This window comes from Rattus rattus, chromosome 7 (genome assembly GCF_011064425.1).
Source record: "Rattus rattus isolate New Zealand chromosome 7, Rrattus_CSIRO_v1, whole genome shotgun sequence".
Classification (NCBI taxonomy): Eukaryota; Metazoa; Chordata; class Mammalia; order Rodentia; family Muridae; genus Rattus; species Rattus rattus.
This window is the reverse complement of record NC_046160.1, coordinates 68,154,469-68,177,553: the sequence shown is the minus strand read 5'-3', so window position 1 is coordinate 68,177,553 and position 23,085 is coordinate 68,154,469. Positions and strand designations below refer to the sequence as shown.

The following is a 23,085-nucleotide window of genomic DNA, read 5'->3' as shown; positions in this document are numbered from 1 at the left end:
AGGCCAGAAGGGTGACTGACCAAACCCCTGGAATTGAAGTCACAGAAGGTTGTGAGCTGCTATGAGGATGCTGAGAACCAAATGCAGTTCTCTGCCAGAGTAACACATACTCTTAACTCCTGACCCATCTGTCCTGGCTGGTTTTCTATCAACTCGAGTCATCTGCCAGGAGGGAACTTCAACTGAGAAAATGCCTCTGTAAGAGCCAGGCACTTCCTTTCTCTCTTTTCTTTCTTTCTTTCTTTCTTTCTTTCTTTCTTTCTTTCTTTCTTTCTTTCTTTCTTTCTTTCTTTCTTCCTTCCTTCCTTCCTTCCTTTCTTTCTTTCTTTCTTTCTTTCTTCCTCTCTTTTTTCTTCGTTTCTTTGTTGTTTGTTTTTCAAGAAGGTGACAGTCCTGGATGTCCTTCCCTCTGTAGACCAGGATGGCCTCAAGCTTAACAGAGGTCTACCTACCCCTGCCTCCCCAGTGCTGGGATTAGAAGCATGCACCACCACACCCAGCCTAGGCATTTTCTTTATTAACGTTAATGAGGGAAGACCCAGCCCATTTTGGGTGATGCCATCCCTGGGCTGACAGGCTGAGAAAGCCATGGGCACAAGACAGTAAGCAGCACCTCTCCACAAAGGCCTCTGTCTCAGCTCCAGTCTCCAGGTTCCTGCCATTTGAGTTTCCATCCTGATTTCCTTCAGTGATGGACAATGATGTGGAGGTGTAAGCCAAATCCCTTCCTCCCCAACTTGCTTTGGTTATGGTGTTTCATCATAGCAATAGTAACCCTAAGAAGGACACCATCCCGACAGCTTCCCCAAACTGAGAAAGGTTTTGAACTACTGTCTGAATTTCAAAAGATTTGGGAAGATCTATGAAACCAACAGGTGGTCTATACATCTGTTGAATCTGAGACCCTTGAGGACAGAACATCATCAGGGGTAACTAACGTGTTCAGGGAAGGGTCCTGCATCTGTAATTGCTATGTCTGACTTCTGCTTTCTGCCAGTTGAGTAACAGGGAGTAAATGTGCCACAGAGCTAGCTTTCTCTCTCTCTCTCTCTCTCTCTCTCTCTCTCTCTCTCTCTCTCTCTCTCTCTAAAGGATAACAAAAGTTTGAAGGAATAGTTTAGATGTCTGCTAGTGGTCTTTGAAAAGTGCTAAAAGGTGGGGCCTGGGGCCACCGAGGTGTTGCTGCCACACCCAGCAGCCTTCAGGCTGTGAGAAGAACCCACTGAAAAGAAGTAAAGTGGGTAGAAGTCAATAGATTTTATGTCTGAATATCTGTTTTTCCCCTCTAATGAGAAGCACTGTTGAATGACTCTGCGATCTTTGTAAACTGAGTTGCTGAAGAGCAAAACTCAGCACAAACGAGCTTCAGTAAAAGGGAATTTAAGGGAAGTTGAGCTCCACAGAAGGTAGAGTGCTCTGTGCATTCCTTTCCCCTTGCCTGGAACTGGGGTGTAGCTCAGTCTGCTTGCCTAGCAAGCTGGATCAGAGCCCTGGTTGATCTCCAGCTCTGGGTAGTGGTAGGTACCTGCCTGTAATCACAGAACTGTAGATGGAAACTGGAGAGTCCAGAGGCCAAGGTCGTGGTGACCTACATCATGAGTCCCAGGCCAGCCTGGACTGACGTTTTAAAACAAACAAAACAAGCCTGGTGTGGTTGTGCACATTTAAGCCCAGCGCTTGGGAGGTAGGGGCAGGTGCATCTCTGTAACTTCAAGGCCAGCCTGAGCTATATAACAAGTTCCAAGCCAGCCAGGCCCACATAGTGAGACCTAATCTTAAAATAAAACAACACAAACAAACAAAGCCTCAAAAAAACAAAACCCCAAAACAAAACACTAATAAGGTTGTGGATTGTCAGAGTGCAAAAGAAACAACTAAAATCAAGGCCTATAATCAGGGCGTTGGCCGAGCTGCAGTCCTTCTGGAGACAGCCGGTTTCCTGGTCTTGTCCTGCTTCAGGAGCCGGGCTGCACTGGTCTCTCTCACAGTGCTATGTTAGTTTCCTACTCGGCCTCATCCCCCACTTGTAACAGCCTCTGGATTATGTCAGATCTACGTATGCTTATCTGTGTAGGCCAGAAGGATCTCCTCATCTGCAGGTCTTTGATTCCTCTGTAAAGTTAGTTGTCCTTTGTCATGAAAGCCAGTACAGTCGCAGTTGTTAGGGGTTAGCACATGGACTAGAGGGTGTGCTCAGTATCTTGCCTATTGCACAACAGAAGTGTGCAACATAGAAGTGTGCCACCACTGTGGGATAAAGATGGCTCAGCAGGCAAAAGGTGACTGTCACCAAACCTGAAGACCTGAGTTGGATCCCTGGAACCTACATGGTAGAAGAAAACCAACTCCCAGAAGTTGTCCTGTGACCTCCACATCCGTGTGTCCCTAAATAAGTAAATAATAAGCAAGTATGAGACATGTGTCAGGGACATGTGTCATCTGGGCAAGCGACAGGACAGGGTCAGCCTGAGCGGAAGGCTTTCTATCAGGATGCCTTCAGATTGGCAGAAAGAGAGGAAGACAAAGCTTTTTTTTTTTTTTCCTTTTTTCTTTTTTTCGGAGCTGGGGACTGAACCCAGGGCCTTGCGCTTGCTAGGCAAGCGCTCTACCACTGAGCTAAATCCCCAACCGGGAAGACAAAGCTTCATGGGAACTTTTTCTTAGCAGCACTCAAAGTTTTGTTTGTCTTTGATTTACCCCCCCCTTCTTCTTTTATTGAATAGATCTTTTCATACAATTTATTCTGAATATATTTCTACTTCCTATTTCCCCTCTTCCAAATCCACACCCTTTCTATATCTCCTTAAAAAAGCAAACAGGAGGGGTTGGGGATTTAGCTCAGTGGTAGAGCGCTTGCCTAGCAAGCACAAGGCCCTGGGTTCGGTCCCCAGCTCCGAAAAAAAGAAAAGAAAAAAAAAAGCGAACAGGAGGGCTGAAGAGATAGCTCAGTGGTTAAGAGCACTGACTGTTCTTTCAGAGGTCCTGAGTTCAAGTCCCAGCAACCATTTGTCAGTTCACAACCATCTGTAATGGGATCTGATGCCCCCTTCTGGTGTATATTCACATACATAAAATAAATAAATCTTTAAAAAAAGAAAACAAATAGGCATGTAAACAACAATAATACAAGATAACATAAAACAAAACAAAACTGGCTTAGGACAAAACAGGAAGAAGAAGAAAAAACAAAGAAAAAGCATCAGAAACATACACAGTGCAAAGCTTATGTGCACACACAGAGCAAAGCTTATGTGCACACACAGTGCAAAGCTTATGTGCACACACAGAGCAAAGCTTATGTGCACACACAGAGCCACTGAGTTCAGTTTGTGCTGGCCAACTACTGCTGCGTACGGGGCCTACCCTTAGGAGTAGTCTGAACACTTCCTGCCTTCTACTCGTTGTCTTGGGTGTGTTCGCTTCTATTGTTCTGGATCTTTCAGGTGTGCTGCTAAGTTACTAGTATGGGATCTTTCCAATTTCTTTATGAAGGCACTCAGTGCTATGAACTTTTCCTCTTAGCACTGCTTTCTTTGTGTCCCATAAGTTTGTGTGTGTTGTGCCTTGAGTCTCATTGAATTCTAGGAAGTCTTCGATTGCTTTATTTCTGCCTTGACCCAATAGTCACTCGATATAGAATTGTTCTGTTTCAAATTGTTCTGTTGTTATTGAAGTCCAACTTTATTAGTGTGATAGGATGCGAGGGATTATTTCAATTATCTTGTATCTGCTGAAATTTGCTTTGTGACAGCGTATGTGGACAATTCTGGAAAATGTTACATGAGGTGCTGAGAAAAAAGGTATATTCTTTTGTGTTTGGGTGAAATGTTCTATAGATAACTGTCAACTCCATCATTTCTCTGTTTAGTTCTTGTCTAGATGACCTATCTGTTGGTGAGAGGTGGTTATTGAAGACTCCCACTATCACTGTGTGAGAGTCGATGTGTGACCGAAGTTATAGTCGTGTTTCTTTCACAGATGTGGTGCCCTTGCATTTGCAGCATAGATGTTAAGACTTGAAGCTGTCATCTTGGTGTTGGTTTTTTGTTTTTTTTTCTATGAGTATGAAGTATCCTTCCCCATATTTTTAAATTAATTTTGGTTGGAAGTCTATTTTGTTAGATATTGAAACAGCTACACTAGCTTGCTACTTGGGGCATTTGCTTGGGAAATCTTTTTCCAACCTTTTACTTGGAGGTAATGTGTATCTTTCATGGTAAGGTCTGTTTCTTGTATGTATCAGAAGGATGGTTTCTGTTTTCAGTTCCATTCTGTTAGTCTGTGTCTTTTTATTGGGGAATTAAGTCCATTGATTATTTTGTTGTCGTTGGTAGTGTGTGTGTGTGTGTGTGTGTGTGTGTGTGTGTGTGTGTGTGTGTGTGTGTTTCCCTTCTTTGGGTTTTGCTATATGCAATTATTGTCTCTAGTGGTTGTGGATTAGTTAACCTCCTTGGATTGGAATTTTCCTTCTAGTACCTTCTACGGTGCAGATTTGTGGACCAATGTTTAAATTTAACTTAATCATGGAATATCTTGTTTTCTCTCCCTATGGTGATTAAAAAGTTTGCTGGGGTGGGCGTGGGAGGACTGGAGAGATGGCTCAGCGTTAAGAACACTGACTGCTCTTCCAGAGCTCCTGAGTTCAATTCCCAGCAACCACATGGTGGCTCACAACCATCTGTAATGGGATCTGATGCCCTCTCCTGGTGTGTCTGAAGACAGCCACGGTGTATTCACATACATAAAATAAATAAATCTTAAAAAAAAAAAAAAAAAGTTTGGTAGATATTGTAGTTTGGGCTGGCATCAGAGGTCTCTTAAAGTCTACAGCACATCTGTTCGGGCCCTTCTGGCTTTTAGAGCCTCCATTGAGAAGTCAGGTGTAATTCTAGTAGGTCTGCTTTTTTTATGTTCCTTGGCCTTTTCTCTTGCAGTTAATATTCTTTCTTTGATTGGTGTGTTTAGGGTTTAGGGTTTATTACTATGTGGTGATTTTCTTTTCTGGTCCAATCTATTAGTGTTCTGTAAGCTTCTTGTACCTTTATTATAGGCATGTCCTTCTTTATGTTAGGAAATTTTTCTATGCTTTTGTTAAAAACATTTTCTGGGCCTTTGAGCAGGGATTCTTTTTTTTTTTTTTTTTTTTTTTTTTGGAGCTGGGGACCGAACCCAGGGGCTTGAGCTTTTTAGGCAAGCGCTCTACCACTGAGCTAAATCCCCAACCCCTTTTTTTTTTAAATTTATTTATTTATTATATATGAGTACACTGTAGCTGTCTTCAGACACACCAGAAGAGGGCATCAGATCTCATTACAGATGGTTGTGAGCCACCAGGCTGGCCTCCAACTCACAAGATCCACCTGCCTCTGCCCCCAGTGCCTGGAGTAAGGCGTGCGCCACCACGCCCATCTTGAGGTTGTCTTCTGATGCGTCAGCTGTGTTGGAGACAGGGCCTGCTGTAGTGGGATGGCTGGGCTCTAGTAGTGGCACACTGCCCTGGCTGTGGTCCTCTGTACTCTTACTGATTTTTAAGCATGTGGGTTTGGAGTGATTATAGGTCTAGGTGCTGACTTCTGGGCTTGTCTCTGTTGGATGGGTGTTTTATCCTTTGGTTTCTGTTTCCTATCCGGTCTTCTGGCTGGAGTGGCCTGTTGTTGAATAGAGGATCACCTGAGTTGGGAACTGGACTTCTTATGGCCTGAATGACTCTTATTAAGTAGGGGGTTTCTCCCCACATTTGGGTCTGAAGGTCTGTTGATGTGTGTGCCTTCTGATGGCCCTGGGGGTCCTCTGGAGTTGAGGATTCTGGCCTGGTCTCTGGTGGAATAGGAGATTTCTGCCTGGTTTTCAGGATTCTGGTCTGGCCTCTGATGGGATAGGAGGCCACTGGAGGTGTAGGCCGGGATATGGTGATAAAGGAGGGGCAGTTGGGGTTGGGGTTTTCTTGGGTGCTCAGGGTTAAGAACATGGGCTTCTGCTCACTTCCCTTCTTGGTCCTGGGACCCCATCGGGCTTAGACCCAGGTAGGCCTGTGCATGCTGTCACAGTCTCTGTGAGTTCATGTGTGTACCAGTCCTACTGTGTTTAGAGGGCCTTGTTTCCTTGGTGTCTTTCATCCCTTGTCTCTTTCTGCCATCTCTTCCACAGAGTTCCCTGAGCCCTGCGGGGAGAAATTTGATGAAGACATCCCAGTTAGAACTGAGTGTTGGGGGCTGGAGAGATGGCTCAGCGGTTAAGAGCACTGACTGCTCTTCTGAGGTCCTGAGTTCAATTCCCAGCAACCACATGGTGGCTCACAACCATCTGTAATGAGATCTGATGCCCTCTTCTGGTGTGTCTGAAGACAGCTACAGTGTACTCACATACATGAAATAAATAAATCTTTTTTTAAAAAAAAGAACTGAGTGTTGGAAGATCTCTCACTCTCTGCACATAGTCCAGCTGTGGGTCTCTGTATTTGTTCTCATCTACTGCAGGAGGACACTCTTCTGATGTTGACGGAGAAAGACACTAGTCTAGGAGTAGAGCGGAATTTTGTTAGGAGTCTTTTTCTGGCTGTGTTCCCCTAGCAGAACAGTAGTATTTGGTTTTCCCCTAGGTCCCTGGCCTATCTGGTCTCAGGTACTTGGCCACTCTGTCTCTTTTTGTTTTGAGAAAGGGTCTCACTCTGTGTAACCTTAGCTGTTCCAGAGCTCACTATGTAGACCAGGCTGGCCTTGAACTCACAGAGAAGCCCCTGCCTCTGCCTACCAAGTGCCAGGAGTGCACCACCACACTTAGTACTCAAATTTTATACCTGCTAGGATTGCATTATTATCTTTCTGAGACAGCTCAAGCTGGCCTTGAACTCACAGTGATCTGCAAACTTTGCCTCTTGATTACTAGGGTTGAAGCCATGCATCACCTTACCCAGCCAGATTGGATTATTTGTTTGAGACAAGGTCTCTAGCCCACGCTCTTCTCAAACTCCCTATGTAGCTAAGTATGACCTTGAACTCCTGGTCCTCCTGCCTCTACCTTCCAAGTGCTGGGATTGCTAGCGTGCTCCACCATGCCCAGGTTCAGATGCATGACCTTTTTATAGTAACAGAGCAAAAGTATAAATAAATACATTCATCAAATACACCAATGGGGGCACCAGGTATCTGGGTTACAGCCAAGAGGATAGATAGAATTCTTCAGTGGGTTTCAGGTGCTTTCAAATGACATTCTTAGCTAAGTTAATATATTACAAAGATTTCGATAGTCTAAAGCAGTATTTTTCTGCCTGAGGTCTCCACCCCTTTGGGGATCAAACAACCCTTTCACAGGGGTCAAATAAGACAATTCATAATACAGTTATGAAGTAGCAACAAAAACAATTTTATGGTTGGGAGTGTGCATAGATGAGGAACTGTATTGCAGGGTGGTAGCATTAGGAAGGTTGAGAGGCACTGGTTTAAAGAATAGTAAGTTTGATATAGAAATGGGAGTCAGTTACTATTAAGGAGATAAAGGGATACCCCAAGACAATTGTGACTCTGGATCTGTGACATTCCAACTCTCACCACCACATTCTCACCAGTGTGCAGAGTCCTCTGCACCACGGGGAACAGTTCAAAGGACATTCTAACAACTTGAATTTTTTCTGTCCAAAGTTAGCATTCCAGTCTCAAGCCCAGGCTACCCAGTCAGCAGTGGCTCAGGTGTTTGTCATGTGACGGGCCTTGCATTCCATCTCGGGTTCTGTCGTTACCTTTGATCTGCTCCTGTCTGGTGCCCTCTCCTCCATTTTCTTCCACATGGCACTTTCAGTCTGTCATTGAAGACAGCTGCTGCACTTGGGTAGGACTCCCAGTCTCTACTCTGGGGTACCTTGTTCCATTTCCACAGCATCCCCATTTACTTAGTGCCCTAACTCCTGTTTTATACTAACCTGTGTGTGAAACATATTGTCAGGTCCCAAAGAACGTCAGGGCAAATGGATAACTGGGTGCCCATTTAACAGACCAAAGTACAAGCTGGCCTCTGGTACTTGTCCCAGAGTCCCGGTCCCTCCCAGCACTTCTCACTCCTGCCCCCTACCCTAAACCTCACCAGCCCCCCTGAGCTTAGCTTCCCTTCTCCCAGCTTCCATATCCTATAAAAACCTGCCATTTCAGCCACCCTGCCTCTTTGTTTTCTTTGTCATCTTGGTCCTCTGCTCTTGACTCCTGGTCCCCTCTCTTGCTCCTCTCCTCTTCTCTTGCTCTCCCCCTACCTCTCTCCTCTCGTGCCCTGGTCTTCCTGCTGGTCTTCTTCAGTCTGGACTTTTCCAGATGCCCTTGGCTGTTTTCTCTTGTTTTAAGTAACTAAATCCCATTTGTTCAATCTTACCATGGAAGACTCAGGAACCAGATGCTGGAGTGAAAACCTGCAAGCTCAGAGAGGCAGAGAAAGCAGTCAGCTGACCTTCCTCCTCAGCCAATGTCCCAGAAGGAAAAAGCTCCTTCTCCACGCTGTCTTAAATCCCCCTTAACACAGTGTCCCTCCTTTCTGTTTACTTACGTTCGGTGTCTGTCAGCTGGTTGCTTGCTCCGTCTCTTGACCTAGAGTTGACTTTATTTAGCTCTTGGATTAGAGGTGAGTGTTAGGGCTGAGCCACGACCCAAGGTTTTTCTAGTTCACAATCTAGGGTTCATAATGTGATCAAATATCCTGCAGCATTTTCCCTCACATCTACAGTAGAAACCTTCTCCTCGACCACACCTAGGAACAGTCATGTCCTCACTTCTATTCAATATTAAAATTCCAGTCTCAGGCTAGGCACAGTAGCACATGCAGGCAGAAAGGCAACTGGATCTCTGTGAGTTTGAGTCCAGCCTGGTCTACACAGGGAGTCCCAGGGTAGCTAATGCCACACAGTGACATCTGGTCTCAGAAAGAAAGACAGACAGAAAGACAGACAGACAGGATGGATGGATAAAGTCTCAGTCAGTGTTCAGGAGGTTTATTAGCACACACATGTAATCCCTTCACTTGGAAGACCAAGGCAGGAAGATCACCCACCATGAGTTCAAGGCCATTCTGGGTTATATGGTGAGACCTTATTTTAATAAAGGAAACATTTCAGTGGTTACTCCAGTGACTGCTTTCACAATCATTCAACCAGGCGTGGTGGCTCACACCTGAAATCCTAGTATTCAAGGGACTAAGGCAGGGTCATTTTCACAACTTGGAAGCTACACAGTGAGTTCCAGGCCAGCCTAGGATACAAAGTGAATTCCTGTCTCAAACAAACAAACAAACCAACAAACCGCCAGCTGGGTGTGGTGGTAATGAACCATTGTTACCCCAGCACTGGAGGGGTGAGAGCAGGAAGTTTTTGTTTTTGTGGTTTTTTTTTTTTTGTTTTTGTTTTTCAGGAAATTTTTTGGTTTTTTTTTGTTTTGTTTTGTTTTTTTCTTTTTTTTTTTCCGGAGCTGGGGACCGAACCCAGGGCCTTGCGCTCTCTAGGCAAGCGCTCTACCGCTGAGCTAAATCCCCAACCCGGAGAGCAGGAAGTTTAAAGTCACCCTTGGCTACATAGTAGGTTTGAGGCCAGTCTGGGATAATGAACCCCCCTCACCGTCCCCCCAAAAATAGGGTGTTGGGGCAATGAGTTTGGTTGACTAGACTGGGCTTAAGGCAGACAGCGGAGACACAGTCAGGCTTAAGGCCCAAGAACCCAGTCCTTTCCACGTGTGCTGTTGAAGCTTCCCAAAAGGCTAAAGGAATAAATTCTCTCCAGGACTTAGCTTGTGGCTTCTTGCCTGAGTAAACTGCAAATTGAGTCTTAGTAATAATATGCTACACTCTTTTCCCTCCAACCCCAACACTGCCCAGCCAGAGGCCACAGGCCACAGGCCACAGGCCACAGGCCACAGAGCATGGGGTTAACAGGTTTATTATGATTTCATAGGTGTGTGAACGTATGATGGTGGCCATGACATGCAGATGTCGGAGGACATGTGTGTGGGGTTGGCTCTCTCCTCCCACCTTTACAGAGGCTTCAGGGGAGGGAGAGTTGGATTCTGGGGTTCAGGCTTGCACAGTGAGCTCTTTACCAGAAGATGAGATGATTCTTCTCCTCTTCCTCTTCTTTCCTCCTCCTTCCTCCTCCTCTTCATCCTCTTCCTCCTCCTCTTCCTCCTGCTACTCTCTTTCTTCTTTGTCTGCTTGGTTTGGTTTTTTTGAGACAGGATATCACTAAATAGTCCTGGCTGCCCTAGAACTCGATATGTAGACCAGGCTGGCCTCAAACTCACAGAGATCCACCTGCTTCTGCTTCCTGAGTGTTGGGATTCAAGGTATGCCACTCGGTCTTACTGAGTCCTTAATATTTTCTAACATTTATTCAGTTGGGGGAAGGGATGTTTATGGATGCTATAAAAGCGGTTTTAGGAATTGGTTCTGCTCTACCATGAGGGTCCCAGAGGTCAAACTCAGGTGACCAGGCTCGGTGACAAGCCGTAAGTTCTTTTAACTGCTGAGCCATCCCACTAATCCCCTTTAAAATGTCTTTGTCTTTGTGGGGTTTTTTTATTGTTTGTTTTTGAGACAAGGCCTCACTATGTAGTGCTGGCTGGCCTTACACTCACAAGGATCAAGTGTCCCCTTCTGCAGCGCTGAGGCTAAAGGCATGTGCCACCACAACTGGCTGTGAGGTACTGTCTTACTTCTACCAAAGCTTGGCCGGGAGCTCACTATGCAGCCCAACCTGCCCTCAAACTCAGCCTTCCCCTGCCTCGGCCTCTTAAATGCTGGGATGCATACACAGCCTACCAAGTCCAATTTGTTGTTTTATTTTAGGTCCACGGGGTTAGGAGTCCTACAGACCTTTGCAAAAGCAAGATTAATAAATGATCCTGATGTTCACCCACACGAAAACTCCACCTCTCTCTCTCTCTCTCTCTCTCTCTCTCTCTCTCTCTTGCATAATAAGCTCATTTAAGGGCAAAGAGTGCCATGCAGTGGCAAAGTGCTTGCCTGGCATTTACAACGCCTGGACTTTATCTCTAGTACCACAAACGACAAAGAAACATAGGAAGCCTGGTATGATTGTGTATGCCTGTAATCCTGGTCTATGTTAGTCAAAACAGGGGATGCCATCCCTTCCCACTTAGAGATACTCATTCAGGTAAAGCTCGATTCTTGATCATGTCTCAGAAAACGATTTTGGGATGAGTCTAAATTTATTTTTTAAGGTTTATTTATTTTTATGTGCACTGATGCTTTGCCTGTATGTCTGTGTGAGGATGCCAGAGCCCCTGGAACTGGACAGACAGTTGTGAGCTGCCATGTGGGTGCTGGGAACTGAACCCAGGTCCTTTGGAAGAGCAGCTAATGCTTTTAACCACTGAGCCATCTCTCCAGCTCTGTGTCTGAATTTATTAAGATAAAGGAGAATACACACTTTAAATTTCAATGGACGCTTTAAAAAATGGAGCAGACATAACCTAAGTGCTTTGCAATGGGGAGAGACCCCTTTATGGATGGAGAAATATATATGCATGATGATGATGATGATGATGATGATGCCAAGGGTGACCCTAAACTTTACCTCCTCTTACCTCCACCTCCCAAGTACTGGGATCACAAGACTGCTACTAGAACCAGATCCATGACTATTTAAGTTACACTGCTCATAGGATATACTTTACAATAAAGTTTAAAGATTAAGCAAGGGCTGGAGAGATGGCTCAGCGGTTAAGAGCACCCGACTGAGGGGTTGGGGATTTAGCTCAGTGGTGGAGCACTTGCCTAGCAAGCACAAGGCCCTGGGTTCGGTCCCCAGCTCCGAAAAAAAAGAAAAAAGGAAAAAAAAAAAAAAAAAAAAAGAGCACCCGACTGCTCTTCCAGAGGTCATGAGTTCAATTCCCAGCAACCACATGGTGGCTCACAACCACCTGGTTCCTGGTCTGCCAAGAAAGTTTACTGGGGGTAGGTGTGAGAACTTCATTTCCAGCCATTGTCCATTAAATCTCTCACACAGCTGCTCCTGACCTGCCTCCTTTATAGACTTTGATGGAAATTTCTAGAGAAAAAGAATATGTGTGACATCTTGGTCACACCATACTTTCATGACCTTTACCATCTATCTCAGTGTCTTGGTGAATTCTGCACAACCGAGGTTGGTTTCTGTTGGAAGTTTTGAAGGTTTCCTAAACCACAGGTAAGGAAGGTACCTGTTTTGTTAAATGGAAGAGGGGGTAAAGAAATAATCTGAATAAATTTAGAATTCAGCGTATGCTGTCTATGGTTCTAAAGTGAGGACACACATGTGTTCTGTGTTACCTGCCTTTAGAAACTCCAGAGCTAAGGAAATTATGTAAACATCAAGGCTGAGGAAGGGACTAACTAATCTGGCTGTGGAATCTCAGAGTAAATAACTCAACTCATTTCTGGACTCCTGAGCAGAAACAAACAGCAGGAGGTCATGGGTGCTGGCTCTAGGCTTCTCAGAAGGCCAGGACTAAATCCCTTCTAGATGTGGTGAGGAACGGGAACAGAAAAAGGGTAGAGATAGACAGGAAGAGGGCCTAAGTCAGGCATGGTAACCATTATATTAGGGTCAGGCTTTCTTTTCATTTTGTCCCTTCCTTCCCTCCCCCTCCCTCCCTCCCTCCCTCCCTCCCCTTCCTCTTCCTCCCACTTCTTCCCTCCCCTTCCTCTTCCTCCCACTTCTTCCCTCCACCCTCCTCTCCCTTCCTTCTTTGAAACAGGTCTTGGTATGGAGCCTAGGTCTTGCTGTTAGTATATAAACCAGATTGTTCTTAAACTTGTGGCAATCCTCTTGCCTCAGCTTCCCAAACACAGGATCTGCTACCAAGCCTTTTCCCTTTGGTCTGAGCCCTCTGAAGACCTCTTTCCAGTTTCACAGGAGCTCCACCATGGAAGACCTGTTGCCCAGACTCAGCCAACTCTGGAGTTTGAGGATGGGCTCACGCAGGCTGAGAAAGGAAGATTTGGAGGTTCCATCATACCACAGAGAAAGCCACACCTCCAGAGTTCCCTCTGCCTGAATGGAGCTGCGCTGACTAATAAGGGGCCTGCCTGCTGGTACCTCACCTCACTGTGCTCCTGTGGCAAGGAAGAGCCTCAGCTTGGGGCAGTAAACCTCCAGGATCTTAGCCTACAAATGGAAAGCTATAGAATAAAGTTTAGACATCAAAATTAGAGACTTACATTTGGCGTGCATGCATGCATGCATGCATTCATTCATTCATTCATTCATTCAGGACAGAGTTTCATTATGCAGCCTGGTTGTCCTGGAACTCACTATGTAGAACAGGCTGGCCTCAATTCAGAGATCAGCTTGCCTCTGCCTTCCAAGTGCTGGGCCTAAAGGCGTGTGACACTGGCTAAACTTGGTATTTTGGTATTTACAAAAAGCAAACTCCATTTTGTTTAAGTGGCAAGTCCAAGACTCAAGTCCAAGCAATTCTGTCTGATTTAAGCCAGTGCTTGGGAAGCCCATTCTCTGGCCTTTCCGCCCCCTATTAGTCCTGCTTCCTAGTTTCCAGCTTCTTTCTGCATTTTATTGCAACTCAACTAAAAATATTCCTGATATTTTTAAATGATAAAATGATAAAAAGGCCAGAAAAAGGATTTCTCCCTAGTGGTACACAGCACACATTTCTCAGAGTAGACAGACAGACAGCTTTCTTGAAGATTTAAGTGGGGGCTGCAGAGACGGCTCAGCGGTTAAGAGCATCTTCTAGAGGACCTGAGTTTAGTTCCCAGAACCCATACTGGCAGCTCTCAAACAACTATCCTCAGCTCCAGGGGATCTGACACCCTCTTCGTCCTCCCAAGGCATGCATATGCTCATATGAACACACCCCTACACGGACAGATACATACGTGTTCTTAATGGGCCAGGCAATAATAATGTCACTGTAACAAACAGCCGATGAGGGGTTGGGGATTTAGCTCAGTGGTAGAGCGCTTGCCTGGCAAGCACAAGGCCTTGGGTTCGGTCCCCAGCTCTGAAAAAAAGAAAAGAAAAAAACAAAAAACAAACAAACAGCGGATGAGCTGCAAATGTGTGCTGAGTCCTCTTCTGTGTCTTTGCTTTGTAAAATACGTGTGAGTGTGTTTGTTTGGGTTTAGGGTTTTCTTTTTTCCTTTCTTTCTTTTAAAGATTTATTTATTTAATGTACATGAGTACACTGTCCCTGTCTTCAGACACACCAGAAGAGGGCATCGGATCCCATTACAGATGGTTGTGAGCCACCATGTGCTTGCTAGGATTTGGACTCAGGACCTCTGGAGGAGCAGTCAGTGCTCTTAACCTCTGAGCCATCTCTCCAGCCCTGGTGTAGGGTTTTCAAAACAAGGTTTCTCTGTGTAGCCCTGGCTGTCCTGGAACTTGCTCTGTAGATCAGGCTGGCCTTGAACTCAAGAGATCCGCCTGCCTTTGCCTCTTGGATGGGATTAAAGACATAGGACCCCAGGCCCAAGGGGTGTGTGTGTGTGTGTGTGTGTGTGTGTGTGTGTGTGTGTGTGTGTGCACTCACGCGCACACGTATTCCATGGCACTCATATGGTCAGAGAACAACTCAGGTCCCTGTGTGGTAGAACACATCTTTATCTGCTGAGTCATCTCACCTTCTTCTGTCTTAATTACTTTTCAATCTTTGAGACAAAACACTAACATCAAAGTAACTTATTAAGAAATTGCTCAATTGTCTTACTGCTTCAGAGGGTAGGAGTCTATAATGGAGAGGCAAAGGCGTGGTGGCAGCAACAGGTGAGAGCTCACATCTTGATCTGAAAGTAGGAGCAGAGACAGTGAGACACTGAAAATGGAGACTCTTTGGGAACAGGAGCCCATTCCCAGAGACACGCCTCGAACAAGGCCACACCTCCTAATCTTTCCCAAACAGCTCTATCAGTTGGGGGCCAATTCAAACATACAAGCCTTCAGGGAGTCATTTGCCTGTGTCTGGGGAGTCATTTTCATTCAAACCACCACCATGTCTGCCGTACAGGGTCTTTTAAAACATTATTTAGTGTATGTGTGTTTATGTATGTGGATACACACACTGTGGCCTGAGTTGGAGGTCTGAGCTCAACTTCAAGGATAGGTTCTCTCTTACCACCACGAGGCCCCCAGGGATTGAATTCAGGTCGTAAGGTGTTGAGGCAAGTTCCTTTATCCACCAAACCATCTCATCACTTTTCAAAACTTAATTGTGGTGTGTGTGTGTGTGTGTGTGTGTGTGTGTGTGTGTGTGTGTGTGTGTGTTTGCCACAGAGCACTTATGTAGGTCAGAGGACAACTGTAAAAATTAATTCTCTCTACCATGTAGGTTCTAGAGATTGAGCTCAGGTTGTCAAGCATGGTGGCAAGTACCTTTAATCCACTGAGTATCTGGCCGACCCCCTGCAAAGTCTTTTAAGTATAGGCTCACAGCCAGGTGCCATGGCACATGCCTATAATCCCAGCACTCAAGAATTGGAACAGGAAGATCAGAACTTAAAAGACATTTTGGGGTATATAGAGAGTTTGAGGCCATCTGGGCTGTGTGAGACAGAGAAAGAAATTCCTTAACATGTGTGTGTGTTGTATATAGGCATACATATGAGATCACATGTGCACGAGCCTGAGTGAGAACTCAGAGGCCAGAGCAGGATGTCTTGTGTTCCTTTTCTATCACTTTCCACCATACTGCTTGAGATAGGCTCTCTTGATGAACGGGAAGCTCAACAGTTCAGCTAGGCTGGCCAGCCAGTCAACTCGCAGGGCAGTCTATCTCCTAGTGTTGGGGTTACAGGAAAACACAGCCTTGTTTGGTGTTTTTATGTGGGTGCTAGGTATTCAAACTCAGGTCCTCGTGGTTGTAAAACAAATGCTCTTATTCACCAAACCATTCCCCAAACCCATCCTTAAAGTTCGAAAAAAGATTTGTTTGTTTGGTTGATTGGCTGGTTGGAGACTGAATTTCTGTGTAGCCCTGGTTGCCCTGGAACTCATTCTGTAGACCAGGCTGGCCGAAATTATTTTTAGTTAGTTTTAAATTTATGAGTATATGGGTGTGTAAATGCCATGGGTGCCTATGGAAGCTGGAAGGGCAGCACACCCCAGGAGCTGGAGTTACAAGAAGTGAGTGCTTTGTAGAGCAGCCCATGCTTTTGACCCCGGGACCCCCTCTCCAGGTCTCTCCTCAACTTTGATAACTTTTGGAGGGTTGTTTACTATCAGTTACTGATACTTATGTTTTTGGTTTTTGAGATAGTCTCTCTCTATGGAGCTCTGCCTATCCTGGAATTTACTATGTAGATAAGACTGACCTTGAATTTGAAGAGACCCACCTGCTTCTGGCTTCCAGTGCTGAGATTAAAGGTGTATGCCTCCATGCTCTGCTGATAATTACTTTCTAAATCTCTCACAGAATATTGCTTGTGACCTTTGCGCAGAAGGAAAGCTTAGGTATTAACAACCTTATTGTTTCAAGGACAGATTCTTTATGCACACGAGTTTTCTGCTGTGGAATTCAGCTGCAGTCAGTACCATAGGTCTTTGCTGGTCATTTAACTTGTGCTACTTGTATTTTCAGTCCTGTCCTGTGTGTTTTTTATAGGGATTTTAACCCTTTGGCATGTAAAGATTACAGTGTTTCTGGGCTTCATTTAAACGCCATTTAAGACTTTTGGGTAATGACTGAGGTAGGACCCGCAAGATGGCTCAGTGGGTAAAGGTGACGTGAAGAGCTGAGTACTTCAGTTCAAGACGTTGAACACATGGTGAGGGAAGAGAGAAACAATTCTCAAAAGTTGTCTCTGACCTCCCCATGTACACCGTGGCATGTGCCTACCCACAATCATTCACATCACACACACGCAAATAGTAATAAATAAGACATGAAGTGTTTTGGTGTGATCCTTCTCAACCTTCATCCACATGGCCAAACATGACTCTGCTATGAGTTGTGCACAAATCCTGCTCATTAATTGCAGCTCCCCTCCTCTTTCTCAACCTAGTCACGGCAGACACATTATCTTCAGTCAGAAACAAATTAGCATCTTCTTATCTGTTAATAAGTCACGTAAGGACTCCTTTTTGTGTGTGTGTGTTGTGTGTGTGTGTGTGAGAGAGAGAGAGAGAGAGAGACAGAGACAGAGAGACAGAGAGAGAGAGAGAGAGACAGAGAGAGAGAGACAGAGAGAGAGAGAGAAGCAGGAACAGAGGGAGGGATAGAGAAAGGGTGGGAGGATCCCATGTGGCTTTTGCTGGTTTCAAATTCCCTTTCCAGCTGGGGAAGACCCTGTGGTCCTGATCTTCCTACCTCTACCTGCTTGGGATTATAGTGTTGTTTTTTGAGGTGGGTTTTCACATGTAGCCCATGCTCTCCCAGAACTCACAATGTAGCCTAATCTGGCCTCCAACGTCTGGCAATTCTCCTGCCTCAGCCTCCTAAGTATTGGGATTATGAATGTGAGCCACTACAAATGCCTGGCTGGCATTTAAAACATCTCTCCTGGTACTTTATCACACCTAATTGATATGGCACGATGCCTCATGGCTCGAAGTGTAGAAGACTATTTTAGGGGCTGTGGATCTGAACCAGTGAATTCCATCCCTAGAACCGGTGGGAAAATGCTAGACATGGCGTTGCCTGTGTGTATGCCACGACACGCTTGTGTTGCCAGTGTTTAAAATGAGGGAATCTTGCTAGCAAGACAGTCCAGCCTAGTTAGTGAGCTTCAGCCAAATGAAACACCCTGTGTCAGAGAAAGGCAACAACCTTCCTAAGGAGAGCACCTGAGGTTGTCTTTTGACCTACACACACGTACGCCTATGTGCACACGAACAGACAGAGGCTTTGTTTTTTGTGTGTAGCCCTGGCTGTCCCGAACTCACACTGTGAACCAGGCTGGACTTGAACTCAGAGATCCACCTGCCTCTACCTCTGAGTAAAGGCATGTGCCACCACCGCCCAGCAATACATTTTTTTAAAGACCTCTTTAGTAGCCATTACAGTACTCTGGGGCAACAGAAACAAAAGACAAAATGTAAAGTCCGGGGTTGGGATTTAGCTCAGTGGTAGGCGCTTGCCTAGGAAGCGCCAAGGCCCTGGGTTGGGTCCCCAGCTCAAAAAAAGAACCAAAAAAAAAAAAAAAAAATGTAAAGTCCTTCTTCACACCATTTTGGGGAGTAATCTTTGTTGGAGCAGAAACTAAAGCTCTCCTGTCTCAGCTTTCCTGGCACACAAAATAACTTCATGGAATTATTAGCAAATTTCACATTTCTTAAGAGCTTCATTTCTGTGAGACAGGATGGAGGACACGGCACATCGGGAGGTATTCAAACTGGGAGGGCTTAAAATGGCAGTATGAACAGTTTGGACCATTACAGAATAGTGACAACTGGGAGGGTAAAGTGCTTCTATGCAAACTCCAGAATCTGATTTTTTTTTTTTGAAAAGATAATTTAATATTATTTCTCCCTTCCCTCTCCTCACAGAAAAATCTTCCTGTATAACTTTCCCTACTCTCCTTGAAATCCTTGTCCTCCTTTTTCACTACCAAGTGTGTATATACATATATATTCCTATACATAACCTATTCCACTACCATGCATGTATATACATATATATATATATTCCTATACATAACTTATTCAGTACATGTACTATTTTTTTTACATTATATTCCTTTTTTATATTTTTTTTATTATTATTAACTTGAGTATTTCTTATATACATTTCGAGTGTTATTCCTTTCCGGTTTCCGGCAAACATGCCCCCTCCCCTCCCTTCCTTATGGGTGTTCCCTCCCAACCCCTCCCCCTTGCTTCCCTCTCCCAACAGTCTAGTTCACTGGGGTTCAGTCTTGCAGGACCCAGGGCTTCCCCTTCCACTGGTGCTCTTACTAGGATATTCATTGCTATGATTTTTTTTTTTTTTAAAGATTTATTTATTGGGCTGGAGAGATGGCTCAGCGGTTAAGAGCACTGACTGCTCTTCCAGAGGTCTTGGGATCCGATGCACTCTTCTGGTGTGTGTGAAGACAGCGATAGTGTACACCAGACACACCAGAAGAGGGCATCAGATCTCATTAAAGATGGTTGTGAGCCACCATGTGGTTGCCTGGATTTGAACTCAAGTCTCTACCCCATGATCTGAACTTAAACCCCCAGCAGCTACATTAAAAACAAAAAACAAACAAAAGAAAACATGACCATGAACGTGGAAGCATGAACCTATAATCCCGGACCGGGGAGGCACAGACAGGAGAGTCATGGGGTTTGATGGCCAGGCAGCCTAGCCAATAGGTAAACTTCAGGTTCAGTGAGAGACCCTGTCTTTAGCAATGAAGAAGAGCGTGTGGAGGAAGATAATACCCTTCAACCTTTGACCTTTCATACATGTACACAAGGGGCACTCTCTCATTCCATGGAGTCTTATTTATAATCTCTAAATGTCACGTGTCCTCCACGTGCTGTGCCTGAGCATGGCTCTTGCCTCAGCATGCGCATCCAATCAGCCCGAGTCCTTGGAAGCCACAACAAACCGTAATACACCACCAGAAGTTTTCTTGATAGGTTTCTCTCTATGGCATCCCTGACAAATGCAGCTAAACCAGGCAATGTAAGGTGGACCAATACATGTGTGTCATTAGCAAGAGCCTTTCATCACATGCCCTTTCACGTGTTTCCTTTAGCATCCTCTGTCCTGTGTGTGCTTCAGCCAAATGTTCCTTCACCAGTCTGCCTTAGTCTCTCATACCTGTGTCCACTTTAAGGAATCGTTCCTTCACGTGTTTGCCCCAGCAAAACACCATCCAATCGACTTTCCAAAGACCCCCTAGGTTTTCACTTCAATGGTCTCTCCAAGGCATGGTTGAGGGGAGGTTCTTATTGTAGATACGAGGAATAGTCTGAAGCAAGGAGAGAAAATGGATAGCACATGAGCAGCAGACTGAACCAGGCCATGAAAGGAGAAGAGGAAGGATGGGGAGAGTGAAAGAGGAAGGGAAAGGAGAACCAAGAGAGAGGGGACCAAGAAAGCACATCGTCAGAATGGCAGGGCTATATAGGAATGGAAGCTGGGGAGGGGACGCCCATGAACTGGAGCTGTTTAGGGTAAGGGAGAGTTGAGAAGAGTGGAGAGGAGCCAGGCAGCCAGCATGGGCCTTGTAGTAGATATTTGAGATGCTTAGAGAACCTGGAGGCCAGCATGCACTTTGGTGGCTAATAGGTACCACAGCCAGCCATTTTTTTGGATCTGACATTTAAACTTTTTGTTGATGATAAGGGGCAATGTAATCTGTAACTGCTTCTTAGCTGAAATTAAGGTGTCATTGTCAGGGCCCAGGAAGGCTGAGATGCTGGTAAGGCCAGGGGCGGGGAGAAGATTCATGACAGGGGGTGGATATATGCATGTATATATATAGGAAGGGAGGTGGAGAAGATGAATCAACTGCAGACACGGTGGTATTTGTTTGGATGTGAGGAGTGAGGAGATGAAGGATACGAATAGGACAGTAGAAACCTGGCTTGAACCTTTGAAAGTGATGATGCCACTAAATGGAGACACGAGCTTTGCTTGAGTGACCCTTTGTAGAAGCGAGGTGCGGTAAGTTAGAAATAGCTATTCCTTATAAAATTACATCTATTTACTAGTTGTGTGTGCATGTGTTTGTGTGTGTCAAATGTGTCAAAGAACAACTTGCAGTACCTTTCTACCCGTGGATCAAACCCTATCTCTGAGAGAGAGAGAGAGAGAGAGAGAGAGAGAGAGAGAGAGAGAGAGAGAGAAGGAGGAGGAGGAGGAGGAGGAGGAGGAGGAGGAGGGAGGGAGGAGGAGGAGGAGGAGAAAGAGAATGAATGAATGTCAACTGCAGTACCATTCTATCTTGTGGGTCAGTAGTCCTGTGGATTGAACTCAGGTCTCTAGGCTTAGCAGCAAGTACTTTTCCTTACTGCTAAGCCATCATGCTGGCCCAGGGGATTATTTTCTTGAAGTGTCTGTAGATATTGGTTTGGCGCTATTCAGCTGGACAGTTAGCTCAGGTCTGGGGATTGTTTCTTAGTATAAAGGCAAGGAATACTCTTGTAATGAGAACAGCTCTGTTTTTATAGTGCTCAGTCATTAGCACCCCGAACTGAGGTAGTTATTACTTCCCCAGCAGTAAAAGCTTGATTATAGCCCCTGACTGCTTACTGTGTGAAGGCTTATGGTTCCTTAAACTTCCACAGGCAATATTGTATTAATGGTGATTAATCATCATGTAACTCAATACAAAGACAAGAATATTTACTGTGACTTCCTGGGAGTGCTTGTACAGATTTTTAGGGGCCCTCGGGGCAAGGGAACTGGACGGTTCTCCGGGTGGCCCTGGGGCCTTCCTAAGCCTGAGCTCCCCAGCAGTGAACAGCGACTATTGTTCTGGGGCCGACCCTCCCTCTTACCTGGAGCAAAGGATCCTGCGTCCTTTCCCCTTCAGGGACAGCTCCCCCTCTTGCAGCGGGCAGGGGGCGGGGCTGGCTTTCGGCCCCGCCCTCAGCCCCACCCGCGCGGCCGGCTCGGTTCGTGGCCTTGCTTGTGAGTCTGCGCGAGACCTGGACTCGAAGCAGCCATGATGGTGGGTGTTCACGGCGGCGCCGAACTCGGGGCGCGCGGTGGGGGTGGCGGGCGCGGGGACAGCGCGGACTGGGCGCTAATATCTCTCCTTGTGTCTCTCCCTTCCCTTCCTCCCTTTCGGTGTGCTGGGCCCGCTGACTCCGCAGGAAGGCCTGGATGACGGCCCCGACTTCCTCTCGGAGGAAGACCGCGGAGTAAGTTGTGTCTTCTGTCGTCTAGGACCCTCCGTCCCTCCCCCGCCGTGGCCTGAGGAAGGGTCCCAGGCTGCGCTGCCGCCCTGAGTCGCCCTTCCGACCTCCGCGGCGCGCGCCCCGCCCTTCTGCAGCCCTTCTTCCCTGGGGTCGGGCGCTTCTTGGTTCCGCTGGTCCGGTGGCCGCTTTCTCGCCTTGGGCGGGCGATCCAACCCTGTGCTGAGCTTGCTTTTTCCAGGCCTCGCTGCAGGTGGGGTGGCGAAGGTGGTGGCCGGGTTGGAACGCCCCCATCCTTGACTCTCTGGGTCAGGAAACCCATTTTCAGGTCTTCCCGGTGGTACCGTCAAAATCTTTCTGTGGCTTTCTGGGACCTCGTTTCTCCTTTCTCTGCTGAATGGTATGGATTTGGTCTAAATTTATTCTTTTGTAGTGATTTTTTTTTTTTCAATCAGCAAATCTCAGTTGTGCCCTAAAAGATTTTGCAAAGAACTGATAGCCTTCGGTATCTTTACTTTTTCCCAGTATATCCCTCAACCCCCATCCTTTTCAGGGTTCTCTCGGTATTGTTTCCCATCACTAGCTCTATTAAGGTATGACTTACAAAATAATAATTTACATAAAGATATACAGCTTGATATTTGGATGCGTGTAGAGGTTGTGAAATAATTACCATTGTCAAGTTAATTAACATAGACCTCACTCAGGTACCTTCGTTTTGTTTTTGATGAGAACACTTGGTTTACTCCAGGCAGTTTCAAGTATACATTATTATTAATAACTCCACTGTACATTAAGTATCCAGAACTTAAAACTGAAAGTTGTATCCTCTGACCACTCCCTCCCCCCTCCCCTCCCCGTTCCCTCTTCCTGCCTCTTATTTAAAGGTCTGATTTCTCCCTCCAAGTTGGTCCCCCAAGCCTTAGTGAAGGGTAACATGTAGTGCCTTGTACAGGTGCAAGACTGAAAAATACTGAATCACTGTCACTAAGCAAAGTTTCATTGTTACCATTTTATCATTTAACAGCTCACACTTTGTTAGGCTTTTTTTTTTTTTTTTTTTGACAAGTTTCCTTGTACAAGGCATTTTTCCTGCCTCCCAAGTGTAGATGATAGGTGTACGTCACCCAGCCCGGTTTTCCTTTTGCTTTTCCTTATCCATCGTAAATAATGTGAGAGGTGCAGGTGTTAGTGGTGGGTTTGGGATAGATGATAAACATTGAAGGATGTTGTTGGTTCGTGATTAATTCTTTGACAGAGTAGTGGGTAGATGCAGCTCTGTGAACTGTGTGCTGTAAGGCTAGACA

At 45.7% G+C, this 23,085-nt stretch overlaps 1 protein-coding gene across 3 annotated transcripts in view; it reads left to right on the top strand.

Annotated features, from left to right (window-relative positions):
* The first annotated feature begins 21,542 nt into the window (after positions 1 to 21,542).
* The window catches only part of Snx6 (sorting nexin 6), a 42,046-nt gene continuing 40,503 nt past the window's right edge, over positions 21,543 to 23,085 (top strand). Inside the window, exons 1-2 of one of the 3 annotated variants that reach the window (XM_032907737.1) lie at positions 21,543 to 21,591; positions 21,737 to 21,784. In XM_032907737.1, coding sequence (XP_032763628.1) covers positions 21,586 to 21,591; positions 21,737 to 21,784 — 54 coding nt within the window. In that variant the 5' untranslated portion in view covers positions 21,543 to 21,585. Of the gene's footprint in view, positions 21,592 to 21,736; positions 21,785 to 23,085 lie in introns of those variants that run through there. The other 2 variants (XM_032907738.1, XM_032907741.1) reach the window with 2 other exon arrangements.